Below are 25,634 nucleotides of genomic sequence, written 5' to 3' on the forward strand. Positions count from 1 at the left end.
TCTGTTTTCAGTGTTCCCCAGAGAGAAGATGCAGTGAGAGTTTCTTATTTGCAATTGAATAGCGACTAGTCTTTATCTGATAAATATGCATGCAGTGCTTGTGGGCTTAACCTTAGGGAACAAAACTGGATCTGGCCAGCTCTGATAATGGTTAAATAGCTGCATATGGAAGCAAGGTAGTAAAACAATGACATATTTGAATAATAACATTCTTAACTGTTGTAAAATTAAGTGTGCTATTAACCATCTCCTGTCACTACGTGCCACAGACCATACAGTTATGTATGTCAGCTACTGCCTAGGAAACATTGTCTGAAAATCTGCTTATCTTTATCTTCTTCATGTTGACATTCCATATATCAGTGGCATTTCTCCTTCTTGAAAAGAACCCTGTGCAAAAGAACCCTTTGTGAATTCAGGGACTCTGTACAATCCTTCTCACTTTCTCTCTTGCTTTAAAAAGAGGAAAAGCTACTATCTTCTCAGTGACCTGATTGTAATTAGTACTCTGGGGTTTATGTGGCTGGTACATTGTTGCTATAATCGGCTAAGCAATCCTTCCTTTTCTGTACAAAATAACCTCGACAGTGTTGCCAAATTCAACTTTTTCACACCAGTATAGCCTCATGCAACTTCACACTGAAGCAGCCTTTTTCCTGTTGAGAGCTGCTCTGGAATCAAGACACCTTTCTGATTTACTTACTGTGTTCAGAGTAGAGTGCCTTATTCCTGATGGTGGTTATAACGGACTTGAACTTGGACCTGTGAAAGATGCAGGTTCAAATACTTGATAAGTGATGAAGTTGTTAAGTGTCTCTCAGCATGCTAGCTTCTTTTAAATCTCACTTTTCACTTATGTAAAATGGAATCTCTTATACAGCTATTTCAGGGATAAGACAGAACTATTGTAATCTACTTTTGAAAAGTGCTATAGAAATCATCCTGAAGAGATGATCCCACATAAGAGATGACCTGAAAGTCTTTTGAGATGTTTGTGAGTGTAGTGTAGTGTTTTATTGCATTACATGCTTGAATATCTGAAAACCCAAGAAAAAGTGTTTTCATACATAATCTGAGCAGCATCTAAAGCTTTCTTTCTCTGTTGGCCTTTTCATGTCTGGAATAAATGAGCAGACTTCTACATACAAACCACCTTTATGTATAGAATGCTTGTGGAATTACTTTATAATGGAAATATTTCAGTCAAATCTGAATAGATTTAGGAGGGATTTAATGAGTAACCTTAAACAGGGGTTTACCTTTCCAATAAACTGCTTTCTGCATTGCTTTTGGAAACCAGGGTGAGCTCTTTTTGACTACCTGAAAAGGTGGAGTTCCCCTGAGAGAATTTTTAATGTGATGCCAGGCTGATTTGCTGTGATGTTACGAACCAACTAAAACATAAATAATTTGCGGTCATTCAATGTTTTATCTTTAGCTTAAGAGTAAATTGGAAAAGATGATGGCAAAAGCTGTTGCAGAGAATGTAGCAGTAAAAATTAACCAAATTTAACCAATACTGGTTAAAATATGTATTTTTTTAAAACGAACAATCATTTAGTTCTCAGACTTGAAAGTAATACATTCTTTCAAAATAAGAATATTTTAGACTAAGTGCATCATTCTTCACACTGTTATTTTGACACCTGCTGCTTCCATTAAAATACCAGTAAGTAAATGCTTAAATGTGGTTCTGATGCCCTAATTTACACAATCATTATCCTGGAGTGACAGCCCCATAATTCACTCCTGATTTGTTTATGTATTCAAGGGGTCGATCAACAGTTGGATTTCAGAAAAGTTGACCAGTGCCATAACCAACCTCCCTAGCACCATTAATAAGTTATCACTGGTATGAAGTCTTTGCTGGGGGCTGCACTTTCATGCCACCCTTCTCTGGTTTTCTGGTGCTATCCTGATATTTTGGACTACAGCTTTCATCAGCTCTGGCCTGGATTTCTTATGCATATTTAAAAGATTTGCATATTTTCATGTTCAGGGGCTGAACATGCTTCACCGTGTTAGGCTGTATACAAGGGGCCAATGAGAAACTGCATAGGTGCCGTTCTGCCTGACCTGCTGTCACACAAAGTTTTTGAGCAAGCAAACATTTCATAATTGAACATTATTTGGAATACCTATCAATGTTAATTATTAACTGCCAAGTTCTAGGTAGTCCTAATGCGGAACAAGAGCCACTCATTGGTTTGGAATTATAATAGTAGTGGATGTCTTATATGTATAGATGCTGAGCATTTAAATGGACAGGGTCCTTCTTCTTTTGGGAGAACCCCCAAGGTTTAGGAAGAGCTTGCTTTTAAAGGAATTGAGCTCTAGTTCCTCAGAATAAAGTCCCTCTTCTTTTGGGAGAACCCCCAAGGTTTAGGAAGAGCTTGCTTTTTAAAGGAATTGAGCTCTAGTTCCTCAGAATATATGGGAAAACTTACTGAATTTGCACATGTATTTGAAGGAAGCAAGGGGAGTGTAGAGGTGCAGGACTAGGGAATATCAATCACTGGAAACAGGAATGGGCTTGAATACATGCACATACCTTGGACAGGTGAAAAAGACAGCCGTGCAAGTTTAAACACTGAGGCTGAAAAGTAAGAGTCTATAACAAGCTGTTCAGTATCTAAGCAAGATAAGCTTGGAAAGTAATATTCTGTATTTTAATACAGTGGAAGTTCAGCAGGGGAAGCTTGGGAGAATAAAGGCTGTCATGAACTTTTTTTGCCATGAACCAATACATTTGTTGTTGGAAGATTAGTACAGATTTCCTGTAAACTAATACTGATGATCACAGCCCCCCAGTAAAGCAGAAAGAAGATGAAGTGCATCAAGCAATTGTAGGAATTTGGGAAATGCGGGAAGGCAAAAAAAAAAAGGTGGCTATTATGGAGGAGACTGACCAACTAATATGCTAAAAAAGCAAGCAGAAAGCTTTGTAAGGCCAGCTAGATTCCTAGCAAAATGAGAGGGGAACAGATGGAAGAAAAAGGCCTACAGCTTTATAACAGTCTTAAGATAGATAGCAAGAGATATTTTGCAAGTGGAATAAGATGCCTAATTAGACAAAAATATAGAGAGAATGGTTTAAAGTAATGTTAGGTTTAAAAGCATTATTTGAAATCATGACTGTTCATTTTAACTTGTGATAAATGTAAGAAAGTGATGTAACAAAACTGCAGAATTACAATATAAAAATTGCAAAAATTGCTCAGTTTCTTTTATTTTCAGTTGTGTGGGTTTCCCCCACTCTGTTCATGCAAATCAGTTTCTGTTCTAATGTTTAGACAACTAATGTCTTTAAAAAGCAAAAGTGCACTTTTTCATGTAATCTTTTCTAATGAACAGAATCCATGAAGCCAGCTGGATGGGATGTGCTGCTTGTATTGGTGGGATTAATGTGATCAGAATAAGCGGTTTTCTCAGAGTTACATTTGCCTCCGTCTGCTCATCTAATTTCTTCCATTTGTCGAAGTCTTGTTATATAGAAACAATCTATCTTTATCTCTTAGTATTGTGCCTCCTTGCATCTAGTCTGTGTGCCTCATTTGTCTTCAGCTTTATAGAATCATTTGGTTGAAAGGGACTTTTTCAAAGGCCATTAAATTTGTTCATCTCTGGAAGGCAGGGAAATCTATGAACTATCCCCTGCCTATCAATCCATATAGTTTGGACATCAACTTTGGGTCCTAAGCAAAGACTGCATGTGGGCAAGCCCCTGTGCCAACATGGTTGCAGAGTAGTTGGCACTGGATGAAAGCAAGCGAGATGCTTCCAGGCACAATATGAAGAGGATTTCATAAGAGTACGAGATTGATAGGAATACCGATGAATGATGGTCAGGACTGTAAAATATCAGCACATTTGGTACCCCAAAACATTTTTTCCTTCAGTTTGTTGCTTGCACCCATCATGAAGTCCAATCACTAGTGCTCTTGGGTTAATACAAAAGGCAACCAAATTTTTACTTAAAAGGTGTTAAGCTATGGAATGTTTAGCTATGGAATGTTTCAACAATTACATCTACAGAGGTAGCAGCAGAAAATATATAAGTTTTTCTTTACTGTGAGCTGTTTTTATTGCTGTGCAACCAGCAAACCTCAGTGGCAGTGATAGGGAACCTTTTGCTTTCCCAGTAGTTTCTGGATTATAGTTCCCTTTGTCCCTGACCATTTGGTATGCTGGCTAGGGCTGATGGGATTTGGAGTTCAGCACCTTTGGGAGGTCACTACACTTGGAACAGCTGTACTATAGCAATGCTTGCTTTTAGGATTGAAAATATTGACTCTTAGTGTTATAATAGAATACTTTAAAATATTTGTTATTGTTCAGAAGTTATTGACCTAACTTCAGTTTTCAGGCACAGATCTTCAGGATAAGTATAAGAAAGTGTTTGCATGTCCAGACTTCTTTGCTTGTTGTCTGGGAGTATTTAGAGCAAGCTGGATGGCCCTAGGTATCACTATTGTCTATTTGACCTTTCTAAAGATAGTTTAGTACGGTATCTTTAGGGTAGGGGCTGAATTAGACACTTTAGTGTCTGAGCACCACCTTAGCTTCTGTTAAAACTCATAAAAACCTTGAGCCAGATATTGAAGCCCCCCCCCCCCCAAAAAAAACCTTGGTGTTTTAAGCTCACTCAGGTGTTAACTATTTGCATGCTGTTTCTGTGTTTTTTGTTTTTAATTGTTTAATTATTGATTTATTATTCTTTGAATATTCACCACCTTGAGTGCTTGGTTTAGAAAGGTGTCAGGCAGAATGGAAAATATTGCAATAAATCTGGTATCGAGCAAGTTGTTTTAAGTACCTGTGAACTTATAAAAATATATTTATTAACTGCTTTGTATATTTTTCTTCTTGGGCCTAAAATAATAACCAGTTGACAGAACAAACGAATAGAATTGTCATATTAAAACTGGATATTAATAGCAGAAAGCATAATGGGCAGAATCCTTTCAGTTCCGTCTTGGTTTACACAGCATTTGGTAAACTCCAGAGGTAACTACTTATATAAATGGATTACACATTTTGAAATAAATCTCAAGGCCATCAGAGGCCCATCTGAGTTTATCATATAGCATTACAACCAAGCTGCATTTTATTTTCACAATATTCTTCAGTTGTTACTCAATTAAAGCTCCTAAGGAAATCCCCAATAGTTGTTTAAACTTATCATTGGCATGTAAAATAGGCTTTGTGAGTATCTGCTGTCCTTAAAACAACAACAAAATTTCTTATTCCTTGTGCTTCAAATCATACAGTTCCTCTGAGACCTAAGCAACAGTTTTGTCCAAACTAAAAGTTAATGCCATGTGCCACCTCAAGGAACTGTAAATTCAGGATTAAATGTAAATCCAGCCTTCCTCCATTTTTAGTTGGCATTTTTTTCTCTGAGAGGCTGTTTTTCTCAGATTTGGTGATAGAGACCCATTATACTAACACAAAGTGCAGTCCATAAAGGACTCAAAAACACCCACAGAAATTAATGGGAGCTGTGTAAAATAAACGCTGTTCAAAAATCATGTATGAAAAATATAACCCTGTGGAATGTCTTTGCACTTGCTGCCATGCCTCTTAAGTAATAGACACAGGTTTGCACATATTTTGTTCACATTTCACAGTAGCCATGCCCTGCCAGTTCAGGAGGGGCATTGCTTGGGTATTTGGTAGAAGATGCTGTTGGGTCCAGTTGCACGGGTGGAATTCTGTATGTGGTTTCAGACTAACAACTTTAGAGGTAGCCATGCCAGCAGGGGAACATGAAAGGCTATATATTCAGAACTCTTTTGTTCTTCTTCCTTTCCCATGTGGCTGCATCTTTGAATTGTTTTAGGATTTACTCCTTTTTAGTCCTATCTGATAGTCAACCACCCCAACTTAATTATTGGATAAGAACAATATTGTAAGGGAAGCTTGTGTGGTTGAAATATACAGTATTTTAATCATTGGTTAGATCAGGGATAGGCAACATGGTGCCCTCAACTTCCACCATGGGCTTCAACTTCCATCATCCCTGACCATTGGTTAAGGATGTGTGCTGTCATCCTGAATATCTGGAAGGCACCCAATTTGTCTACCCCAGGGCTAGATAACGTCGTGTATGAATTACATGTTCTTCAATTATGACATTCTCCTTTATGGCAAAAAATTATTATGAAATTCCTGAAAACCATTTCTGTCTTGTAAAGAGAAAACCACATAGGTATAAAGATAGCCAGACCAAAATATTGAACTCCACAATGCTTCTCTGCTTCTAAGCAATTATAAATTATGTAGTGTGAAAGGCATGTTGACTGTATGACCAGAGGTTTGGGTTGATGTTCCTAGAAACATGTAAAGTTTCTCTTTAGCTAGTCATATATTCTACTAACTCGCAGTTTCTGCAGGAGATAAATAAATTATGAAACTGGGAATTTTATTTTAAAAAGGTCAGCCTTCTATTTTTCCCTTTTAGTGATTTAAATTAATTTAACCATTAGTCCTTTCTTCTCATACACGTGAATGCTATTTAAGTGAATAATGTTTGAGGAGGACTATTGAAATTGTTGCTTCCCAGATGTTATTTTCCAGTATTGATAGCACAAGTCCACTTGCTTAGATGTTGAAGGACAATGAAGTAGAAAAGGAGACAAATAGAATGGCTTGGGGTTTACATACTTCAGGGAGAACTTTCTTACACTCTCTTTACAGGTAGGTAGCCGTGTTGGTCTGGATCGAAGTAAAATAAAAAAATTCCTTCAGTAGCACCTTAAAGACCAACTAAGTTTTTATTTTGGTATGAGCTTTCGTGTGCATGCACACTTCTTCAGATACTCTCTTATTACCTTTAAGTTTACACTCTCTTATTACACTCTCTTATTACCTTTAAGTGGTTCTCAAAGGGTGTGGTGCACCACACTGGTATGGCAGGAGGGAAGGCAAGTCTGGCGGGGGGAAGATTCAAGGACAATCAAAGAAGCATTTAAACATTTCAGTACAGTACAGTACAGTACAGTATAGTATAGTATAAAGATAATTTTTATTTGCAGATTATGGATAGACATATTTTCAAAATGAGAGCAAGAGAAAGATCAGAAAAGAGTCTTCTTTGTGTTGATGAGGAGATGAAAGTTTGTTTGTCTCAAATTAGGCCTAATATAAATGACATTACCCAGCAAAAGCAAGCGCACACCTCTCACAGAGTTTGTATATATAAGGTACATATGTAAAAGGCTCATTTGGAATTGTATTTGGGGAATTGTTAATGTTCTTACACAGCTGCATTGTTTTATACTTTCTGGATGTCTGTATTATAAAGTAGCTATGTTCTGTGTTATAAACCAAGCACTGCTGGGACTTGTTTCTTTTTGTTTTCCAATGTATTTCTTATCAATTAAAAATTCAGTGTGGCACGAGCAAATTTTTATTCTCAAAGTGTAGCCCAAAGAAAAAAGTTTGAGAACTACTGCTTTATGACATACAGAGTGGCTGTTTTTAGTGGCTGTTTTGCATCTGTGGAACCTTTTTGCCCTAGAGGTTTTCTTGAATCTGAGACCATATACTTTGCTTGAAGGTCTTGTGTGTAGGTTAAATTTTCAATTACAGTAGTCTGGTTGGAAGGTGTTGGGCAATAGCAATAGTAGGTTTTAAATAGCATGTTTTACTTTTCTCATCTTGGTTATGTTGTGTGTGAAAACTGTTGTGCACCCTGAGCCATAGGCAGGGTGGTATGAGCTAGAAATCCAAAATAATTTTTACTTAACTTTAGCGAAACTAGTATGCTTTGCGCTTGCCCAGCAAGCAGATGGTTTAATCCTGGTCTGTTGGGCAAGTGCAAACTATAGTTGGCTGGTTTTGATGAAATGGCACTCTGTGATACTGAATGACTTTCATTCATTCAGCCTTTATACTTCCCCTCATCAAGTCTGGATTTCATTGTTGTTCAGGATATAAAGTTAAGGCAAAAAAAACAAAACAATAACAGAACAATAGATGCAATATTTTTGTTGCGGTTTAACAAAACATAATGTGAGGAAAGGTATATGCCTAGATCTTGCTTGATTTGGATATTGTGGTGCAGAGTGAGCAAATATATGGCCAGTGAGCAGTACCTAGCAATAAATACAAGCGATTGCTGAACAGCCATCCTTAGATTTCATTTCCCCTTGGCACATGCAGAATATTCATCCTTTTTAGCACGTCACTATGCTTATATTTATCTCAGGTATGGAAAAGATAGCTGTTTGAGGCAGATCTTTTGTGTGTGAGCATACACAGTCTGAATACTGAACTGTAGTGTCTTAGATACTTGCCAGTATTTATTAACATTATTTATCTCCTTTATTAATTCTATTTGTTTTGTGCAAGTGCAATATTACCACCCTAATGATGAAGTCCTAACATTTGACTTAAAACGTATCATTTTAAGAAGCCTTCCTGCTGGGTGTTTTCTCTCTCTCCTCTATTATATTACATTGTGTGAGTATATGAAAAAGTGTGCTAACGACCAGTGAGGCTCTCCCAATTTTATTCAAGATTTGGAAAATGGCAAGCAACCTTGAACTTCCCTTTAGTGAACGGAGGCAACTGGGGTCTCTGCCCAGTTATGCCACCCCTTGCCTGCTGAGCTGTTAGCCTCTCACCCTTTTCTGAACACCCTCCCTTGTGGAGTGTTCTCTCAGCCTCCTCTCTCTCCCCTCTCCTTGGGAGTCCTGTTGGCAGCCACTGCCACAGCTCCTGGTCTCTGAACCCCTCACATCAAAGAGGGTGCCCCCTCCCTAGCCAGCCCCCAAGGTACAATTCGCCTGGGCTGGGGAGCTTGTAGCCAGGGCTGCTGCAACAAACAGCAGTGCAAGCCTTTGGGAGGCAGAGACACGAGAGGGCATCAGGAGGGAGGGAAGGAAAGAGGGACAGAGGGCAGTGTTGCCTGTGGCTCCCCTGGCCATCATTCAAGGCACCCCATGGTGCCATGGCAAACTGGTTGAAAACCACTGGCATAAGCTTTCAGGTATTCCCTCACCATTGTCTGCCTCTACTTGTTTGGTGAATAATTTATTATTGGTGAACCCTAGAGTGCAATGTTCTGAACACTGAGGAGAGAAGAGAGCGCATGTCCTATATAACATTATAAAAAATTGAGTGCATTTGTAATGGGAAACATTTGAAAGGGATTGGGTTGAGGGGGGGGAACTATTAAATAATGAGATTCCAGAGATCTTGACACTAGAGTTAAACCCTGACCTGAAAAATCCAATGGGATCTCTTCTTCCCTATATATAGCTCCATAAAAACTGCTAGTCACGCCAAGTCATCTCTGTAAACACAGTTGTTAGATGGTTTATTTTGAGCTTTTTAACGCTAAGGAACAGTGCATGGAAACATGGAAATGCCTTTTTTATTTTAAGGACAGCCTTTTAGCTTGTGTGTGTGTGTGTGTGTGTGTGTGTGTGTGTGTGTGTGTTTGAAAGCTCTGGAGTACATTCAGTAACTTTAGCTGATTAATCTTTTTAGCACTGTGTTAGCTGGGGCTTTCAGGACTTCATTGTGGTTTAGAAACACAGGTTTCTGATTCCTATTGTAGTGCCATTTCTTGATTTTTCAGTTTTAGGGAGCCGTTTAGGGAGGTGTTTCCGTGCACTGCTCTGGTTTGCCAGAAGCGGTTTAGTCATGCTGGCCACATGACCTGGAAGCTGTACGCCGCCTCGTCCAATAATGCGAGATGAGTGCCGCAACCCCAGAGTCAGCACCTTTACTAGTGGATATATGTACAATAGTGCTCCTTTGGATTTTCCAGTGTCCTCTTAAAATTCTCAGTGGGTTTTTTAGTATCTATTTGCATTTATATGGGTTTTAAGGAGGTTTTCAATCATAGTTGGCATTACTCATGTGTTGATGATGGACCATCATTTTAACTCATTCTTAGGTTGTCATTTGTATGAAATACTGTATTATGAGGCTATTACAGGGCACTTTATGAGGAAGTCAAGACTGAACATATTTGTCTTTTACAGAAAGATTCTGAAATCTTCTTTATGTTTTTGTCTTGTTGCAGTAGTATTGTAGAAATGCATTTCTTTAGAAGCGTGAATTGATCATTCGTTTCTGAGTCACACCTCCTTCCATTGCCCATACCAGTGTTTGTTTGTTTTTAGTATTTTAAAAAATCAAGGAATGTTCCAGTAAAATGTGTTGAAATTCAAGGAGAACTAGGTTGCTGTTGTCTGCCCCCAAATTTCATGGTTTGTGACAGATTGTGTGAGAGGGGACACTGCTGTGATAGGAAATCCAGACTGCCTTAATTGCTAACAATGAATTAAAGGCATAGAAGCCTTCTCTGAGTTAGGAATTAGCATGCCTGTGAGTAACTTATGTAGACTGTGGTTTTCTGATGTCTGTTACAGCTAGCTCATTTCAGAATCATTCACTCTTATCTTAGTGGTTCTTTTCAGAAACTATTAGTCATACTTTTCCCTTTATTGTCTCCTAACTCACTTGGAAATGACCCCATAGACCTGTGGGGACTGTGTTCATTAATGACAATTCTTTAGTCATACATTTCTGATCAGAGGGGAAAGGCCAATGTGCATTGTCCTCCTAGTTGGGATCACTGTGTGGGATGCTTGGTGAAGCTAGATTTTTGCAAAGTAATATAGCATGATTTTAGAATCACAGAATTGGAGAGTTGGAAGACATTTTGAGGATCCACTTGTCCAACCCCTGCAATGCAGGAATCTCAGCTAAGGCATCCATGGCTGATTGCCATTGAACTTTTGCTTTTAAAAAATGGAGAATCCACCACCTTCCAAGTGAGTCCATTCCACTGCTGAACAGCTCTCACTGTAAGAAAGTTCTTCTTGATCTTGAGTTGGAATCTCCCTTCTTGAAACGTGAATCCATTGGTTTAGGTCCTACCCTCTGGAGAAGGAGAAAACAAGCTTGCTCCATTTCCCATGTGAGCCCTCCTTTTCCCATGTGAGCCCTTTAGATGTTTGAAGATGGCTATCATCTCTCCTCTTTTTCAGGCTAAACACACCCAACTCCTTCAACCGTTCCTTATAAGGCTTGATTTCCAGACCCTTGATCAACTTGGTTTCCGTCCTCTGCACACGTTCCAGCTTGTCAATATCCTTTTAAATTGTGGTGCCCAGAACTGGACACAGTACTCTAGGTGTGGTTTAACCAAAGCAGAATAGAGCAGGACTATTACTTCCCTTAACCAGGACACTATACTTCTGTTGTTGAAGCCTATAATATAACATTATCATTTTTTGCTGCTGCATCACACTGTTACCTCATGTTAAGCTTGTGGTCCTCCATCCTTTTTACATGTACTACGGACAAACCAAACGTCCCCCATCTTATATTTGTGCAGCTGGTGCTTTCTGCTGAAGTGTAGAAACCAACATTTGTCCCTATTGAATTTCATAGTATTGTTTGGGGGACAGTTCTTCAATCTGCTAAGGTCATCTTGGATCCCAATTCTGTCTTCTGCCTATCTCTTGAAAACAGCTTGCTTTTGAAAATATTGTATAGATTAACTGGAAGGTTTTTCTGTTTGTTATTTGTAGGATATGGTATATTGAAAGCATTTAACTACTGACCCTTTGTGTTTACTGTTCAAATAGGGGTTGCTCTTTGATATCTCTGAAGAATTCAGTATTTTTAAAAAAGTGAACAAAGGGGGGGAATAAAAAAATTCCTTCAGTAGCACCTTAAAGACCAACTAAGTTTATATTTTGGTATGAGCTTTCGTGTGCATGCACACTTCTTCAGATACACTAGAAACAGAAGTGTCAGACCCTATATATATACAGAGGGTGGTGGGGGTGGGTGGGAATGGGTGATGGGCTGATGGGAGTGGTAAACCTGTAGATGGCTGTTAATGGCTGCTGATGGCTGCAATTAGTCCGGGGGGGGAGGGGAAGCAAGGGCTGGGGTGCTAAAGAAAGCTTGATCATGCATAATGAGATAAGAATCCGATGTCTCTATTCATCCCAGGTGCTTCCATGGTTTTAAGCTTGGTAATGATTTCCAATTCAGCAACTTCTCTTTCCAGTCTGTTCCTGAAATTTCTCTGTAATAAAACAGCTGCTTTGAGATCTTGTATAGAATGTCCTGGGAGATTGAAGTGTTCTCCTACTGGTTTTTCAGTCTTATGGTTCCTGATGTCAGATTTATGTCCATTTATCCTTTGGCGTAGGGTTTGGCCTGTTTGTCCAATATAGAGAGCTGAAGGGCACCGTTGGCATTTGATACCTACCTGTAACTAAAGGGGGGGAATGTTGCATTTTTTTGTACCATGTTCATCTCCTTGGACTATATTTAATGTGTGTGGTGTATGGTTCTAATGTCAGTTTCTCCGTAACAGTGTGTGTGTTCTTAATATGTCTTGTCTTGCCCGTGTAGGTAAATAATGTGAAATATATACAAATTGTGTGACTCTCACCCAGTGCATATGTCACAGCCAAAACCTGTTTGCTGTAATTCCTAGTCGTACTTCCTAGCTTACTGCATTAATACCTTACTTTCATTAATATCTGAATCAGACAAGCAACTGGTTATTAGAAATCATGAAATGAAGGAAAGGGCTCTAACACAGTGGTAAAGCATCTGCATTGCCTACAGAAGCACCCAGGTTCAATTTCTGCTTTCTCTAGGCATGGTTGGTTACTACCACTGCCTGAAACTTTTGGAGAGCTGCTTTCCTATCAGGGTTGACCATACTGAGCTAGAGGACCAGTGGTCTGATTCGGTATAAGGCAGTTGCCTATGTTTCTGAGTAATCAGATTGGGAGAAAGGAGTTGATGCATAGCTCCAATGGACCAAATCATAGGCTGGCCGCAACCAGACCACTAAAAACTGCAATTTTATTTCTCAATAAAAGTAAGCAAGCTGAGCAGCTGAATGGAGATTTAGAACTCAGAATCTGGATGCAGGTTTAAGTGCTAGGAAACACCACTTTTGGCCAGTGGTAATGCTTCAAACTTGGCATAGTTTTCCTGTATGGAGTGACAGTGTATTTTTCTGCTGCTTACTGACGTTGCATGCATGCATGATTATCAGTGAAGATCTAAGATTATAAATAGGTTAAATTGAAGTACAGTACAAGCCTCTATTTTAAGTGTCTGATGTGTGTTTGGATTTAAAAAGGCATTTTTACCAAGTTACATCAGCAATCTGTTTGCTGTTTTTCAGAGAATGTCTTCAAATACATGTATGAAAAAGTAGTGTTGCTTTAATCCCCCAGTTTTTGTTTTCTGTAGCTATAGTTTGATTTTTCTTCCAGTTCTCAAAGGTTTAAAATCTTCTTTTCAAATATTAATTATAAGCTGTTAAGATTTCAGCTTGTTTTTTAGCTTGAAAATGTAGTGAAGTTATTTAACAAAGAGGATCAACAGTAACAGGTTTCTAAGGGTTATGACCTTTTTCCTTTTGCATGCAGAGAAGCACTTCTTAAAATGAGCATGCATATTTATTCCTGCAGTTCCTAAAGCCACTTGGAAATAGATGTGACAAATAGGCACCGGTGGTAATAATTTGTATCCTTATTTATTAAGCTATCGCTTTTGTCAGTTTTCATGCTGTCTAATTGATGGCCACTTTCTGCCTCTGCAAGGGCCTTGATAACGCGCAAATGATATTTTTTGTCATCCTGACATGGCAAGGCAAGAAAATTGGTTGGATGTAGATAGCCAGTGTAAGTAGGGGAACGAAAAATTCAGTAACTAGTATTGGATGTGCTGTCCATTTAAAGCACTACTCTCAAGAATCCTGGAAAATGTAGTTTAGCCTCACAGAGCTAAAATTCCCCCCACCAACAAATTACAGTTCCCAGGATCTTTTTGTTGGGAAAATGTGCTTTAAATGTATATTGTGTTTGCGGCCTCTGAGGCAGGAAACACCCATTTCCTGTGTTGCAAGATCCTACGGATGGGAATGTCCACCAAAAATATTGGGTGACATCATGACTTGATGGGAATTTTGACTTGTTTGGATGCTAGAACCTGTGTGCCTGCAGTTTTACCATCCTATCCCCACCAGTTTCCACCCCCAGAAATCAGTACAATATTTTTGTAAAGCTTTATGTTTCTCATGATGTGTTCCTTTGTAATGACTACATAGCAGATTGTAAAATATTAGTTCAAATAAAAATGAAATTAAATGAAAGTCTCAAGTGCATCACATTGGGGCACACAAACTGGCCTTTTTTGTTTATTCAAAAGTTCTCTGTACTGAATCCCCAAATTATATATTTAAAACTTTTCTGGATTTAGACGCAAGCCATTGGATTTTAGACATTGCTGTGCATGAACACACATTTCTTCTTATCAAGCCATAATTAGCCCCTCTGGATCACAGCCACTGCTGATAGGTTGAACACAGGGTGGTGCTTAAAATGGTGCTTTGTCCATCAGAACAGAAATAGGCTATCACAACATAAGATGCATAGAAGGCGGTACGAAGATGTAAATCAAAAGAAAACTTGAATCAGTTTTAAATTGATGGCTTATGTATGAGAAATGGTAAAGAAACTGTTAACAAATCAGAAGTGGTTAATCCTTTAACAGAGGATGAGGATTAGAAGCAAATATCACCTGAAAATAGAAATTGGTGCCAACTCTTTGGGGAGCAGCTAGAATAGCTCTGTAGATGATATGAGATGATGAGGAAACTAGGTTAACCTCAGTAAAAAAAGAATTATCCATGCTTGGCCTGTGAGATTCCTCTTCAGTTGGAGGTATGCTGATTGATTGTCAATTTGAGGAGTTAACTGTTAGCTATCTGTGAAATCATTAGTACATGTTTATACATGAATCTAGTCAGCGAGTGGCGCTGTGGTCTAAACCACCGAGCTGCTTGGGCTTGCTGATTGGAAGGTCGGCGGTTTGAATCCATGCGATGGGGGTGAGCTCCTGTTGCTTTGTCCCAGTTTTCTGCCAACCTAGCAGTTCGAAAGCACACCAGTGCAAGTAGATAATTAGGTTCCGCTGCGGCGGGAAGTTAATCGGCGTTTCTGTGCCAGAGGCGGTTTAGTCATGCTGGCCACATGACCCAGAAATTATTATTTATACCCCGCCCATCTGGCTGGGTTTCCCCGGCCACTCTGGGCGGCTTCCAACAAATAACAAAATACATTAAAATATCACAGATTAAAAATTTCCCTAAACAGGGCTGCCTTTAGGTGTTTTCTAAATGTCAGATAGTTGTTTATCTCCTTGACCTCCGATGGGAGGGCGTTCCACAGGGTGGGCGCCACTACTGAGAAGGAAAACTGTCTGCTGATAAACGCCGGCTCCCTCGGCCTGAAGCGGGATGAGTGCCGCACCCCATAGTCGCCTTTGACCTTTTTACCTTTAAAGTGTTTGGCCAGCGATGTCAACATTATTTATATGTTCATTTCTCAAAAGTCTTCCTGAGTCCTAAAACTGAGTTCTTAGAATGTATGTTTAGTGAATAATGTACATGTAGCAGATAATCCGCCCTCCAAGTAATGCTTAGCCAAGGTGTTATGTGTGTCAGTGAAACAGCCTACTTTAGCAATAAGAACAGCAAAAATACTGAAATGAATGTGCCTGAATTAATACAGTTTTAAATCAGTTTGAGAGTTGAATGAATTTAATAATGGATTTGTGCTGTTGTGGTCTTGTTAAACTTGCCTTCAGTCTAAGTTTAAGCAAGTGCTTCACATTCATTGCACATTGGTGACTTTGGCTGGTCAACTGAAGAAGTTAAAATTTATTTAAAAATGTATAGAATAAGGAATAAAAACCCTATGTTGTGGGTGGGGAACCTGTAATTACCTTAGGCAGCTACTGCTTTCTTATTTTTCCAGTGACCTTAACCTTCCCCCCCACTTGAGAAAATTTGACTTTTGTAAATTAAAGTATTAAGTAAAAAATGGAAACCAAAATCAAATTTATGACATTAAATGTGAATGGTTTGCACAGTCACTTTAAAAGGTTAAGATTTTTTAACAGCTCCTGACAATATGGGTATCTTGTCTCTTCAATAAGCACAAAGTAAAAAAAAAGAAGAAGTAATATTTGAAGGCTGTTTGGTGGGGATGGAATTTCCATGCAGCAGCTAGAAAAAGTTAGAAGAGCCATGATTGAAGTTCTAATATAAATAACTTAATATCAGTTAATTGCCCAGGAAACAGAAAGTTGATTCTGGTTTTGAAATGAAAGAACCAGGGGTGGGTGGGAATACTAACCCAATTTTTCCATACAAGCACAAGATAGATAATCTTCGTTTTTCTGTTGGATATTTCAGTCTCAAAACTCTAGCCATTTCTAAGAAATAGTATTATATTTTACTTGCCTGCTCGCCTAACATGAACAGATAGATTTTTATTTGAAATAGATTTATTTATTATATTTTTATTTGAAATATAAATATTTCCCACATTATCTTGATCAAGTAAGGGGAGTTTGAAGGTAGACTATCAGAGGAATCTCCCCTGAACTCGGGCAACTGAATTTTGATATCTTTGCTGTGCTAACATATTGTGTTGCATTACCCTGACTAGTATCAACAGCATGAGACCAGCCCAGTTTTAAGGTTTAGATCAGACACCTGAGATGGTACTGTAAATCGCTTGGAGGTTTTGGTGATTAAGCAGTATATAAATTCTATTAAGTAAGAATACTGACTTCAGTAGTGGGAGGAAGTGGTACATAATGGCATGGGGCGGGTGTAGTTGTTAATGCCCTGGGCAAGCAGATGAGTGGCAAGTTGTTTTCCTGGTACAATATGTTTCTTTAGTGATTTCTTATATGACTTCTATTAAAATTATATATACTAGGATACTTGGTGACTGCATTCTGCAGGAGAGACTGTCCTTGGAGTTGCTAAAATACCTGTGTGGCTTCACCACACTTTAAGAAGGATATTGACAAGCTGGAACATGTGCAGAGAAGAATGACCAAGATGATAAAGGGTCTGGAAACCAAGCATTTATGAGGAACAGTTGAGGGAGCTGGGTATGTTTAACCTGGAAAAGAAGAGACTGAGCGTAGATATGATAGCCATCTTCAAATATCTAGAGGGCTGTCTAATGGAAGATGGAGCAAACTTGTTTTCTCCTGCTTCAGAGGGTAAGACCCAAACCAATGGATGCAAATTACAAGAAAGGAGATTCTGACTAAACACCAGGAAGAATTTTCTGACAGCAAGAACTGTTCAGCAGTGGACCAGACTCCCTTGGAATGTGGTGGACTCTCCTTCCTTGGAGGTTTTTAAGCAGAAGTTGGACGGTCCTCTGTCATGGATCCCTTTATTGAGATTTCTCGTTTGCAGGGGGTTGGACTAGGTGAACCTTGGGATCCCTTCCAGCTGTACAATTCTATTATTCTATGTTTTTTGGACTAGCATTTCTTTTGACATATGACAGACACCCGCTAGAAACAATTAAGATGCTTTTGTTTTCAGAGGCTTTCCCAACTGGCTGGGGAACAATTGTTTTTATTTTGTATTATACATCTCAGCATTGAGTGTTTATATTTATATATATATTTTAAAAAAGTCTTTGGTTAGTTTTTAAAAGTTTTAAAGCTCATTTTTAGGTATTTCATTTCATTATTGCCTTGAAATTTATATGAAAGGTGATTAATAAATTAATAAAACCATAATAAAACTAGGGATATTGTATTTGTAACACCCTCCCCCATCCTTTCCTGCTTGTGTTATCTGTAAATATGGCACAATAAATATTGACAATATTTAATTTCACAACTGTGAAGATGGGGCAAATTGCTTCCTTGTACTGTATACATCTCATGTTGTAACACACTGTTTCTTCAGTCTTGGGTCCCCAATTGTGGCCTACAACTTGCATAATCCCCAGCCTGCTTTGACAATGGTCTGGGAAGATGGACATTGCAGTCCAACGATATTTGGGGACCCATGGTTGAAGAACACTTCGGTAATGTGCATGTGTTACATCCTGTTCGCTTCTACTTGGAACAGCTTGGCAGGGGGTTGGACTGGATGGCCCTTGTGGTCTCTTCCAACTCTATGATTCATTTGTAATAGTAGAAACATGGTTTCTTTCTTAGAAGGAGTTATTCCCCAAATGTGTTGTAGCATACTTGTATACCTTATTGCAGGGAAAAGAGAGGATGAGCTATATGCAAGTCACAGGACTGCTTAGTTTGTTATGACCCAAAATAGGATGGCTCAAAGTATCTGCATTGCTCTCTCTTACCTCCTGTCCTGGTGGCTTAGCAAGAAAATTTTGCCTTAACAATTCATTGCATTTTAGCAAGCACTTTCAGCAAATGTGACTCATGGAAAGGGTGCAGGCAGAAGAAAGCAAAGGTTGTATTTATTCAGATGAGCATATCCTGTCTTAATTATGCTTGAAGTGGCACTACTGAGAACATTTAGAGTTGATATGAATTAGGCCTTAGTAATGATCATTGCCTTCCACTTCTGAAGTCACTTTGGGGTTTACAGCTGCTGTTCTAACATTTCCTGGAAGGCTGTAAAATGTGATACTAGTGTAATATAGCCCTGCATGGGCTATTAATCTAGTGTATTACATTGGATGTAGCTTTTAGGCAAAGAGTTCTGCAAGCATACTTAGACCTTCACTGCTGTAAAGGTGACTGTGGAAAGACTACTTTAGAAATATGCTGATGCTAGAAAGTTAGAGCTAGTTTTTCAAACAGGATTTTGACTAAGGGAGCAGGAAATAATGCAAAAAAGCGATGAAAAGTTGTTCACTTTTGCATAACTAGTTTCAGCAGTGTCTACAGGATCTTGGTGCTCTAAAGATCTACAAACTAGATTGCATTTGATTATTTACCTCTGCTCTAACAAATGGCCTTAAAAGTCCAGAAACAGATTATCATGTGCCAATTTTCCGTTGCAGGGGTGGGACACAAAGAAGAATAAACTTCCTACTAGAAAGGGGCAGAGCTGCTTTACTATTTTGTGCTGTTTATTCCTGTGCTTTGTAGCTTCCGTTTCTCAAACAGTTGGATGCTTAAAGAAGACTTGCATAGAATGGTAGGGTTGGAAGGGATCTCAAAGGTCATCTTGTCCAGCTCCCTGCAATGCTGGAATCCTGCCCACAGCTGTCCCTGGGTTGGGCTCGAACCACCAGCCTTCTGGTTAACAGCCATACACACTTTGTGGGGCCAGTTTCATTTTGGAGGCAATAGGAAGGTGATTTTTTATGCTAGTGTGATCTATAAATACAAGTGATTTTAAAAAATTTACTGCACAGGGTGTTAAATGTTTTTTAATGGGAATTTTCCCCCTCTATACATTTGAATAGATTATTTTTAATGGTTTGTGTCTTTTGGAGGTGCTTTTCCTTAGGAAAATGAACACCAATTATTCCAAGGTATTGACTAACTGTAGAATTTGTTTACGTATCACTTATAAAGTCTGAAATGCTACTTTTTTCCTTCCTCCCATTTCAGAATATGACCGATACCTAGCATCTAGCAAAACCATGGCAGCAGCTTACCTAGACCCAAACTTGAATCACACACCAAGCTCAAGCACAAAGACGCACCTCAGTTCAGGGGTGGAGCGTTCTCCTGGGACGATGGAACGAGTCCTAAAGGTTTTCCATTATTTTGAAAGTAACAGTGAGCCAACAACATGGGCCAGTATTATACGTCATGGGGATGCTACAGATGTTTGGGTAAGCTGAGTTAACATTTTGAAGTTCTTTAGAGATGGTTTTTTGAAGGTCATTCTCAGAATGTGAAGCGAATAACTTCAGGCTGAGGACACAGATGTTGAAGTGTTTACTTGAAGGTCTTTATTCAGCACATGCTGTGAGTCATTCCAGGCAAAGCTTTGATTTCTAGAATTTTTCTTGAGGAATATGTCTACTCAGAAGTAAATCCTGTTGAATTCAGTGTTGGGTTACTGCCAGGTAAGTGGGGTTAGGTTTGTAGCTTTAGCTGACCTATTTAATGTCTTTGCTTAAAAAAAAATTTCCCCCATGAACCATATTACAACCATTCATATTTATTTGTACCTGCAATATTTTTTGTTTTAAGCTACTGACATGATTAAATAATATATAAAATAATATTTTTCTTGGTTAAACAGGCTAACCAAGACTTTATGGTATGCCATGGTATACTAATTTTGGTATGGTATGCCAATTTTTATTTTAGTTGTTTGCAGACAAATACACTATTTTTCACAAAAACTAAAGTATTGCTCTTGGGCTAACTTAAAAAAAAATAGGATGGAATAGAAAAGACGTCAAACACAGGTAGTAGCATTTTACATTTCAAATGACCTTTTGTCTCAGAATTTTAAATATTCCATTGGTTCACTTGAAAGAGAGCACACATTCTGGTTTCATGCTGCAATAGGAAGGGATTTACATAGTTCAGATGTAATGCTTTTTTCTTCTTGAAGGAATTCACTTAGAAAATGCTGTGTGTTTGAAAGATACATTTTTCAACCTTCCTTTTAAATCTGAGACTTACAGCTCCAAGAGAACCTAAGCAAATGAGGCACTTACTTAATTTTGATTTCTGAAATTATTGTGGCCCATCCTGTGAGCTTGTTTTAGATACCTGAGGCTCTTTTACAGCTCATAATTTTTGCCATAACAGGCAAGGCATCCCAGGGGGTACTAAAGCGTCTGTTTCGTACACTCCTATGCATTTTGCTCGCATCACACTAAAAATATGCCTACCTCTCATTGAGGTGCTCAAACTGTGTCTGGGCTGCACCACTTCACACTACTAATAGGGCAGAATGTTCCTACATACCCACTTCAGATTGCTGTACAACTCCCTTTAGCCCCAGTCCATGGTTGGAAATGATGGAAATTGTAGATCAGCAACATCTGGATAGTCAGCTATCCTGGCCTGGAGCTGTGGTTGGGCCTAGCAGTATGTTTGAAAAGGAGACAGTGGCTTGTTTGCCCCAAACAAACCCTTAGCTGTAAGCTGTAAGCCGAGAACAAAACCAAGGTTTATTTGAAGAGAAGCAAACCACAGTCCTGGACATCCAGAGATAATGCTAAGCCAAACCATGGCATAACTCCCAGCAGCATGACAGTAGCAGGAGTTGGGGAGGAGCAAAACACCAGCAATTTTAGCCCCATGCGTCATGATGCAGTATTGCTAATTTTGCTTTAAGCTAAAATTGAGTTTAACTGTGCTTTAAGGTGCCATGCAAACCAGGCCACCAAGTAGTGGGTCTATGTTTATAAGGCAACAACGGGTGGCAGGATTGCCCTAAAGCTTTGAAAAAATGGAAGGGGGTATTTTTTGAATTAAGCCAAATCAGCAACCAAATCCCCCATTTAGACCTGACTTTAGCACTCCTTTCGTTTGGAAGTAGTAACGATCATGGAATTCAATATAGAGGATCACTAGCAATGCTACTGACTGCGGCATGCCCCTTCTGTGTCCACAAATAAGGAATGGTACTGAAAAAAATGGGGACCTAGCATTACCTGAACATGTAAACCAACATGGGCAAGTCATTGAGGGTAAAACAAAATGAGACAGTTTTGATGATACTTTGTTCCCCTTCATTAGTTATATCAATAAATCTCATGAGGCCAGCAGCATGCCCTAGGCCAGGCATCCCCAAACTGCGGCCCTCCAGATTTTTTGGCCTACAACTCCCATGATCCCTAGCTAACAGGATCAGTGGGCGGGGAAGATGGGAATTGTAGCCCAAAATATCTAGGGCCGAAGTTTGGGGATGCCTGCCCTAGGCCAACAGCATGCCAAACAGCAGTGGATAGCTACCTTCAGTAATGAGAATGATGACAGTAGAACTCTTCCACTGTAATGCTCATGTCTTTTATTCACCAGACAAATTGTTCTTTTCATTTTGTTCGTTTGTTTTGGTTTTATATATACATTTTGTGGTATTAAGTGGAATTTTCTAAGGTATCTCCACAAACATTCCAAAAAGGTTTTTAAAAAGAATGAGAAAAAGAATGGGGAAGTGGCTTCGGGAATTGAGGTAACCTACTGTTGACACATGTTCTTCAGGTGAAAGCTACCATATAGCAGTCGCACTCTCAGACACAGACTCTCAGATTGCTGGTGGATATGAATTATTCTTTCTGAGCTCGCTATTTTGAGCTAACTGCTGGTTAATAGCTATGCAGTTGTTTACGTGATCACTTAAAGTAAATGAAACAAGTGCCCTAGGAGGCTTCTTAATATTTTCCGCTTCTTTTAGGCTATGATCCGGTGATCATATCAGTTACTTCACCAAGCATGTAATTTTAACCCCCAGTTGGGTTTATCTTAAAAATTATAGTTTGAAAGATTACTTTGTTTCCTTCATTAGTTGTTTGTAAACCTCGCCAGTGTGAGTGGTTTTTGTTTTTATTATTTTTAAATTGACATGTTCATTAATAATCCACACTAGTTTTGCCCACCCTCCCTTTTTTTAATTAAAAAAATGGTTGTCCATTTGCAATTCTTAAGTTACATCTGCTTTTCTTTCTTTTTTCATTGTTAACAAAACGGTCCTACTTGGCGAGGTTTCTGAAAAGAAGTCTGTATGTTCTGTGGACATTCTTTGTGCCAAGTTCAGAAAGCATAGGGAAAAAATGAATGAATTGCATTCCATGGCTGCTTCTATTCATTCATCGATTGGGGGAGGGAGACTTGGAAGTGTGCCCATAGTGGGACAGTCAGGCTCACACTTAGCTATGCATAAATAGATAATTAGGGTCCAATGCCTGAAATTTGTGCTGACCCACATAGCTCTAGTTATGGGCAATTGTGCATTGGAACATTGGGAAAACTTGCACTGAAACAACACTATTTGGCAGCAAGCAAGTGGATAACTTCTTCTGTGTTTACCATATTGTGCTCAAGGTTTTCAGGCTAGAAGAAATTTTGTGTGGAATTGATAGACGTACAAATATAAGCGCTGCAGTTCAGCTTCTTAGTTCAGTGGCACACTAGTCTTGCTGGTTGTCTCCTGAGTGTAGAGCTAGACTGTGACAGGAATTAGTCTGATAAAAAAAGAAACCACCACTGTCTTAATGTATCCAGTGAAAGGCAAACAGAAGGCATGGTTCTGTTCAGTATGAAAATCTGAAGCAACTCATAATAAACACAAATGCTTGTTATGCTATTTGATTTTATGTAGAAAATGTGAATTCTTAAAATTTATGCTCTGGAGACTATTTTCCTTACATTTATACCCCATTTATACCCAAGGCAGCATGCAAGTGGTTCGTAGGTGATCACCCATCCAGGCACTGTCTGGACACAGGCCTGCTTCTGTTCCGCAAGGTGGTGTCCTCATGTGTCTTCTGACCATATCATGCTTATTCAAGAAAGCCATATGTGAATTTTAAGAAGAAGAAAAACCAAATCATTACATTTTTTCTCTTTTTTAGGGCATAATCCAGAAGATAGTAGATAGTCACAAAGTAAAAAATGTAGCCTGTTACGGTTTACGGCTCAGTCACTTGCAGTCAGAGGAAGTTCATTGGCTTCATCCAGACATGGGAGTGTCCAACGTGAGGGAGAAATTTGAACTATCCCACGCGCCAGAGGAATGGAAGTAAGGCAAAAACCTAGAAGCGTTCCTATTCATTAAATGCATGATACTTTGAAAACTATGTTGTGTACTGCTCCATTGTTCCATAGGGGTGGAAGACAGCAGTTAAATTAACGAGCAGATATGTTTTTGCTTAGGAAATGAGAAAGTAAATGATGCAGTGAAATCATGTATTTCGGTGGAAACCCATTCCAATTGTGGGGGGCAGGGGGGGAGGCCTGCTAGGTACAGGAAAGCAAAATAAAAAATAATGTGAACATGAAAAATGTAAATACAGGAAGAGTAGAACAGTGGCTGGCTAGCTTAAATGAAGTCTGTCCCAAATGGCTTATCTGCTGCCCTAGCAGTCTGAGGTGGGGAAGGATGGAATTGCTTCTTTGTTGTGCATTAATCCTGTTGACTAGGCAAGGAGGAGAGGCTATAAAAGACAGTTCAGGAGCTGGATGTTGGGGGAAACAGTTACCCACTATGGAAAAAAAGAGTGGTGAGAGGCCCTAGAGACAGACATGTAGGGTCTAATTCAACTCCCATCATACCTAGCTAACAGGACCAGTGGTCAGGGATGATGGGAGTTGTAGTCCCAAAACATCTGGAGGGCCAAGTTTGCCTATGCCTGGTCTAATTGGTATAAGGAAGAGAGTTAAGTGCACTCCCTTAGAAGCACCATGGCACAGCTTGGAAAAGGCAGGGGGAAGAGGATAGTGGGTATGAAACAGGAAAGACAACTGCCCAGTGCTTGAGAGAAAATGGTCGGAGCACAATTTGGAGATAGTCTGCTGCAAGTTCTTTAGTTGTGGTGAGCTGTGCCCTGCAGGTCCTTGGAGCATATAAGTAGTTTAAATATATGTAAAAGATTATTTATTTGTGGGGAGGTGTGTGTGGGGGGGGGGAAATGCTGAAAATCCACTGCAAGCACAGTGTTGCTAGACTGGTTCAGAGTAGTAAGTACACTCTATGGCTGCAGAACCCTGGTTTTGCTTGTCCCTGTAAACACTGGCTATAGACTGAGAATGAAAGATCTTTTGACTATCTCTGACACTGTGGCTCCAAATAGACCAACAGGGCAAGTTGCAAAACATTTATGAATGTTCTGGAACTGCACCCACACATTCAGTGTGGAACGCTTGGCAATTAAGATTTCTGTAACTTCATTTCCTGCCTTCTCTGGGACTTAGCAGGTTGACAGGCATGGGACATTTGTGGAAACTATCATTCCTGTTAGAAGCACTGCTGAGTTACTGTGGATCCTTGAGCAAGAGGGCTCTCTTAATTATTGTGGCAGAGTTGCAGGGAACTCTTTGTGCGTTCTCCCTACTCTGCTCCAGGTTCTTTAGGTCCTCATTAAGTTACAGCAAATATGGCAGTACTGTTTTTTTCTAGGCTCTGTAATGGACCCGCTTTGGTGTCTAGCCCTTCTGATGATAGTCACATCACTGCTAGTTTGCAAAAGTAGTGACTCTTCTCTTGTAATGAGTGACTCACCCACAACTACAAGCAAGGAGCTGCCATGCACTAGAAAAATGCCTTCTATTTTTACAGTGTGATTTGGCTCTCTGTGGCTTTGCATTCAGTTTGACAGCCTATAAACATTTTTTTCTGGTAATGCTGAGTGCATTGCAACAAATCAAGTGCAACATGGGTATGAACTATCTTGGGATAGACTTGCTTGTCTTAACACTTCACATTAAATTAAAAGGTTTTTTAAAAATTTTGAGTGAATAAAATGTAGCATTCATTTTTCACATTAACATTTCTATTTCAGTGTTCTGTAGTGAACATGTGATTCTTTTTTCACCAAGTAAATTATCATAAAATCATACAAAATTATACCTTTGACATTTTTTAAAAGTATACTTATATTCAGTGTGACTGTAATTTATGCTGAAAAAATTAGTTCTGAAACGTAAAAGTGCCAGTTTCATTTATAGTATTCACTGGTACTCTCATGTCTTAATGCATTGCAGAACAAAGATACAGTAATAACCTTTAAAAGCAAAGTTAGATAATTGTTCTGATGTTTAGGTGATCAGGTCATATAAAATCCCTCATGAAAGCATCATGAGTTGGTATAAATTATTCATAATCTTTCCAGAGTGTAATTTCATGCTTTATCAAAGAT

General features: G+C 39.0%; 1 protein-coding gene across 13 annotated transcripts in view; it reads left to right on the forward strand.

The window, feature by feature from the left end:
• PTK2 (protein tyrosine kinase 2) overlaps positions 1-25,634 on the forward strand; it is a 199,157-nt gene that overhangs the window by 74,384 nt on the left and 99,139 nt on the right. For all 13 annotated transcript variants that reach the window (XM_060277581.1, XM_060277582.1, XM_060277579.1 and 10 more), the window contains 2 exons: positions 19,420-19,646; positions 23,352-23,518. In XM_060277581.1, the coding sequence (XP_060133564.1) occupies positions 19,452-19,646; positions 23,352-23,518 (362 nt within the window). In that variant the 5' untranslated portion in view covers positions 19,420-19,451. The remainder of the gene's footprint in view (positions 1-19,419; positions 19,647-23,351; positions 23,519-25,634) is intronic.

The sequence above is a fragment of the Zootoca vivipara genome, chromosome 8, assembly GCF_963506605.1.
Source record: "Zootoca vivipara chromosome 8, rZooViv1.1, whole genome shotgun sequence".
Lineage (NCBI taxonomy): Eukaryota > Metazoa > Chordata > Lepidosauria > Squamata > Lacertidae > Zootoca > Zootoca vivipara.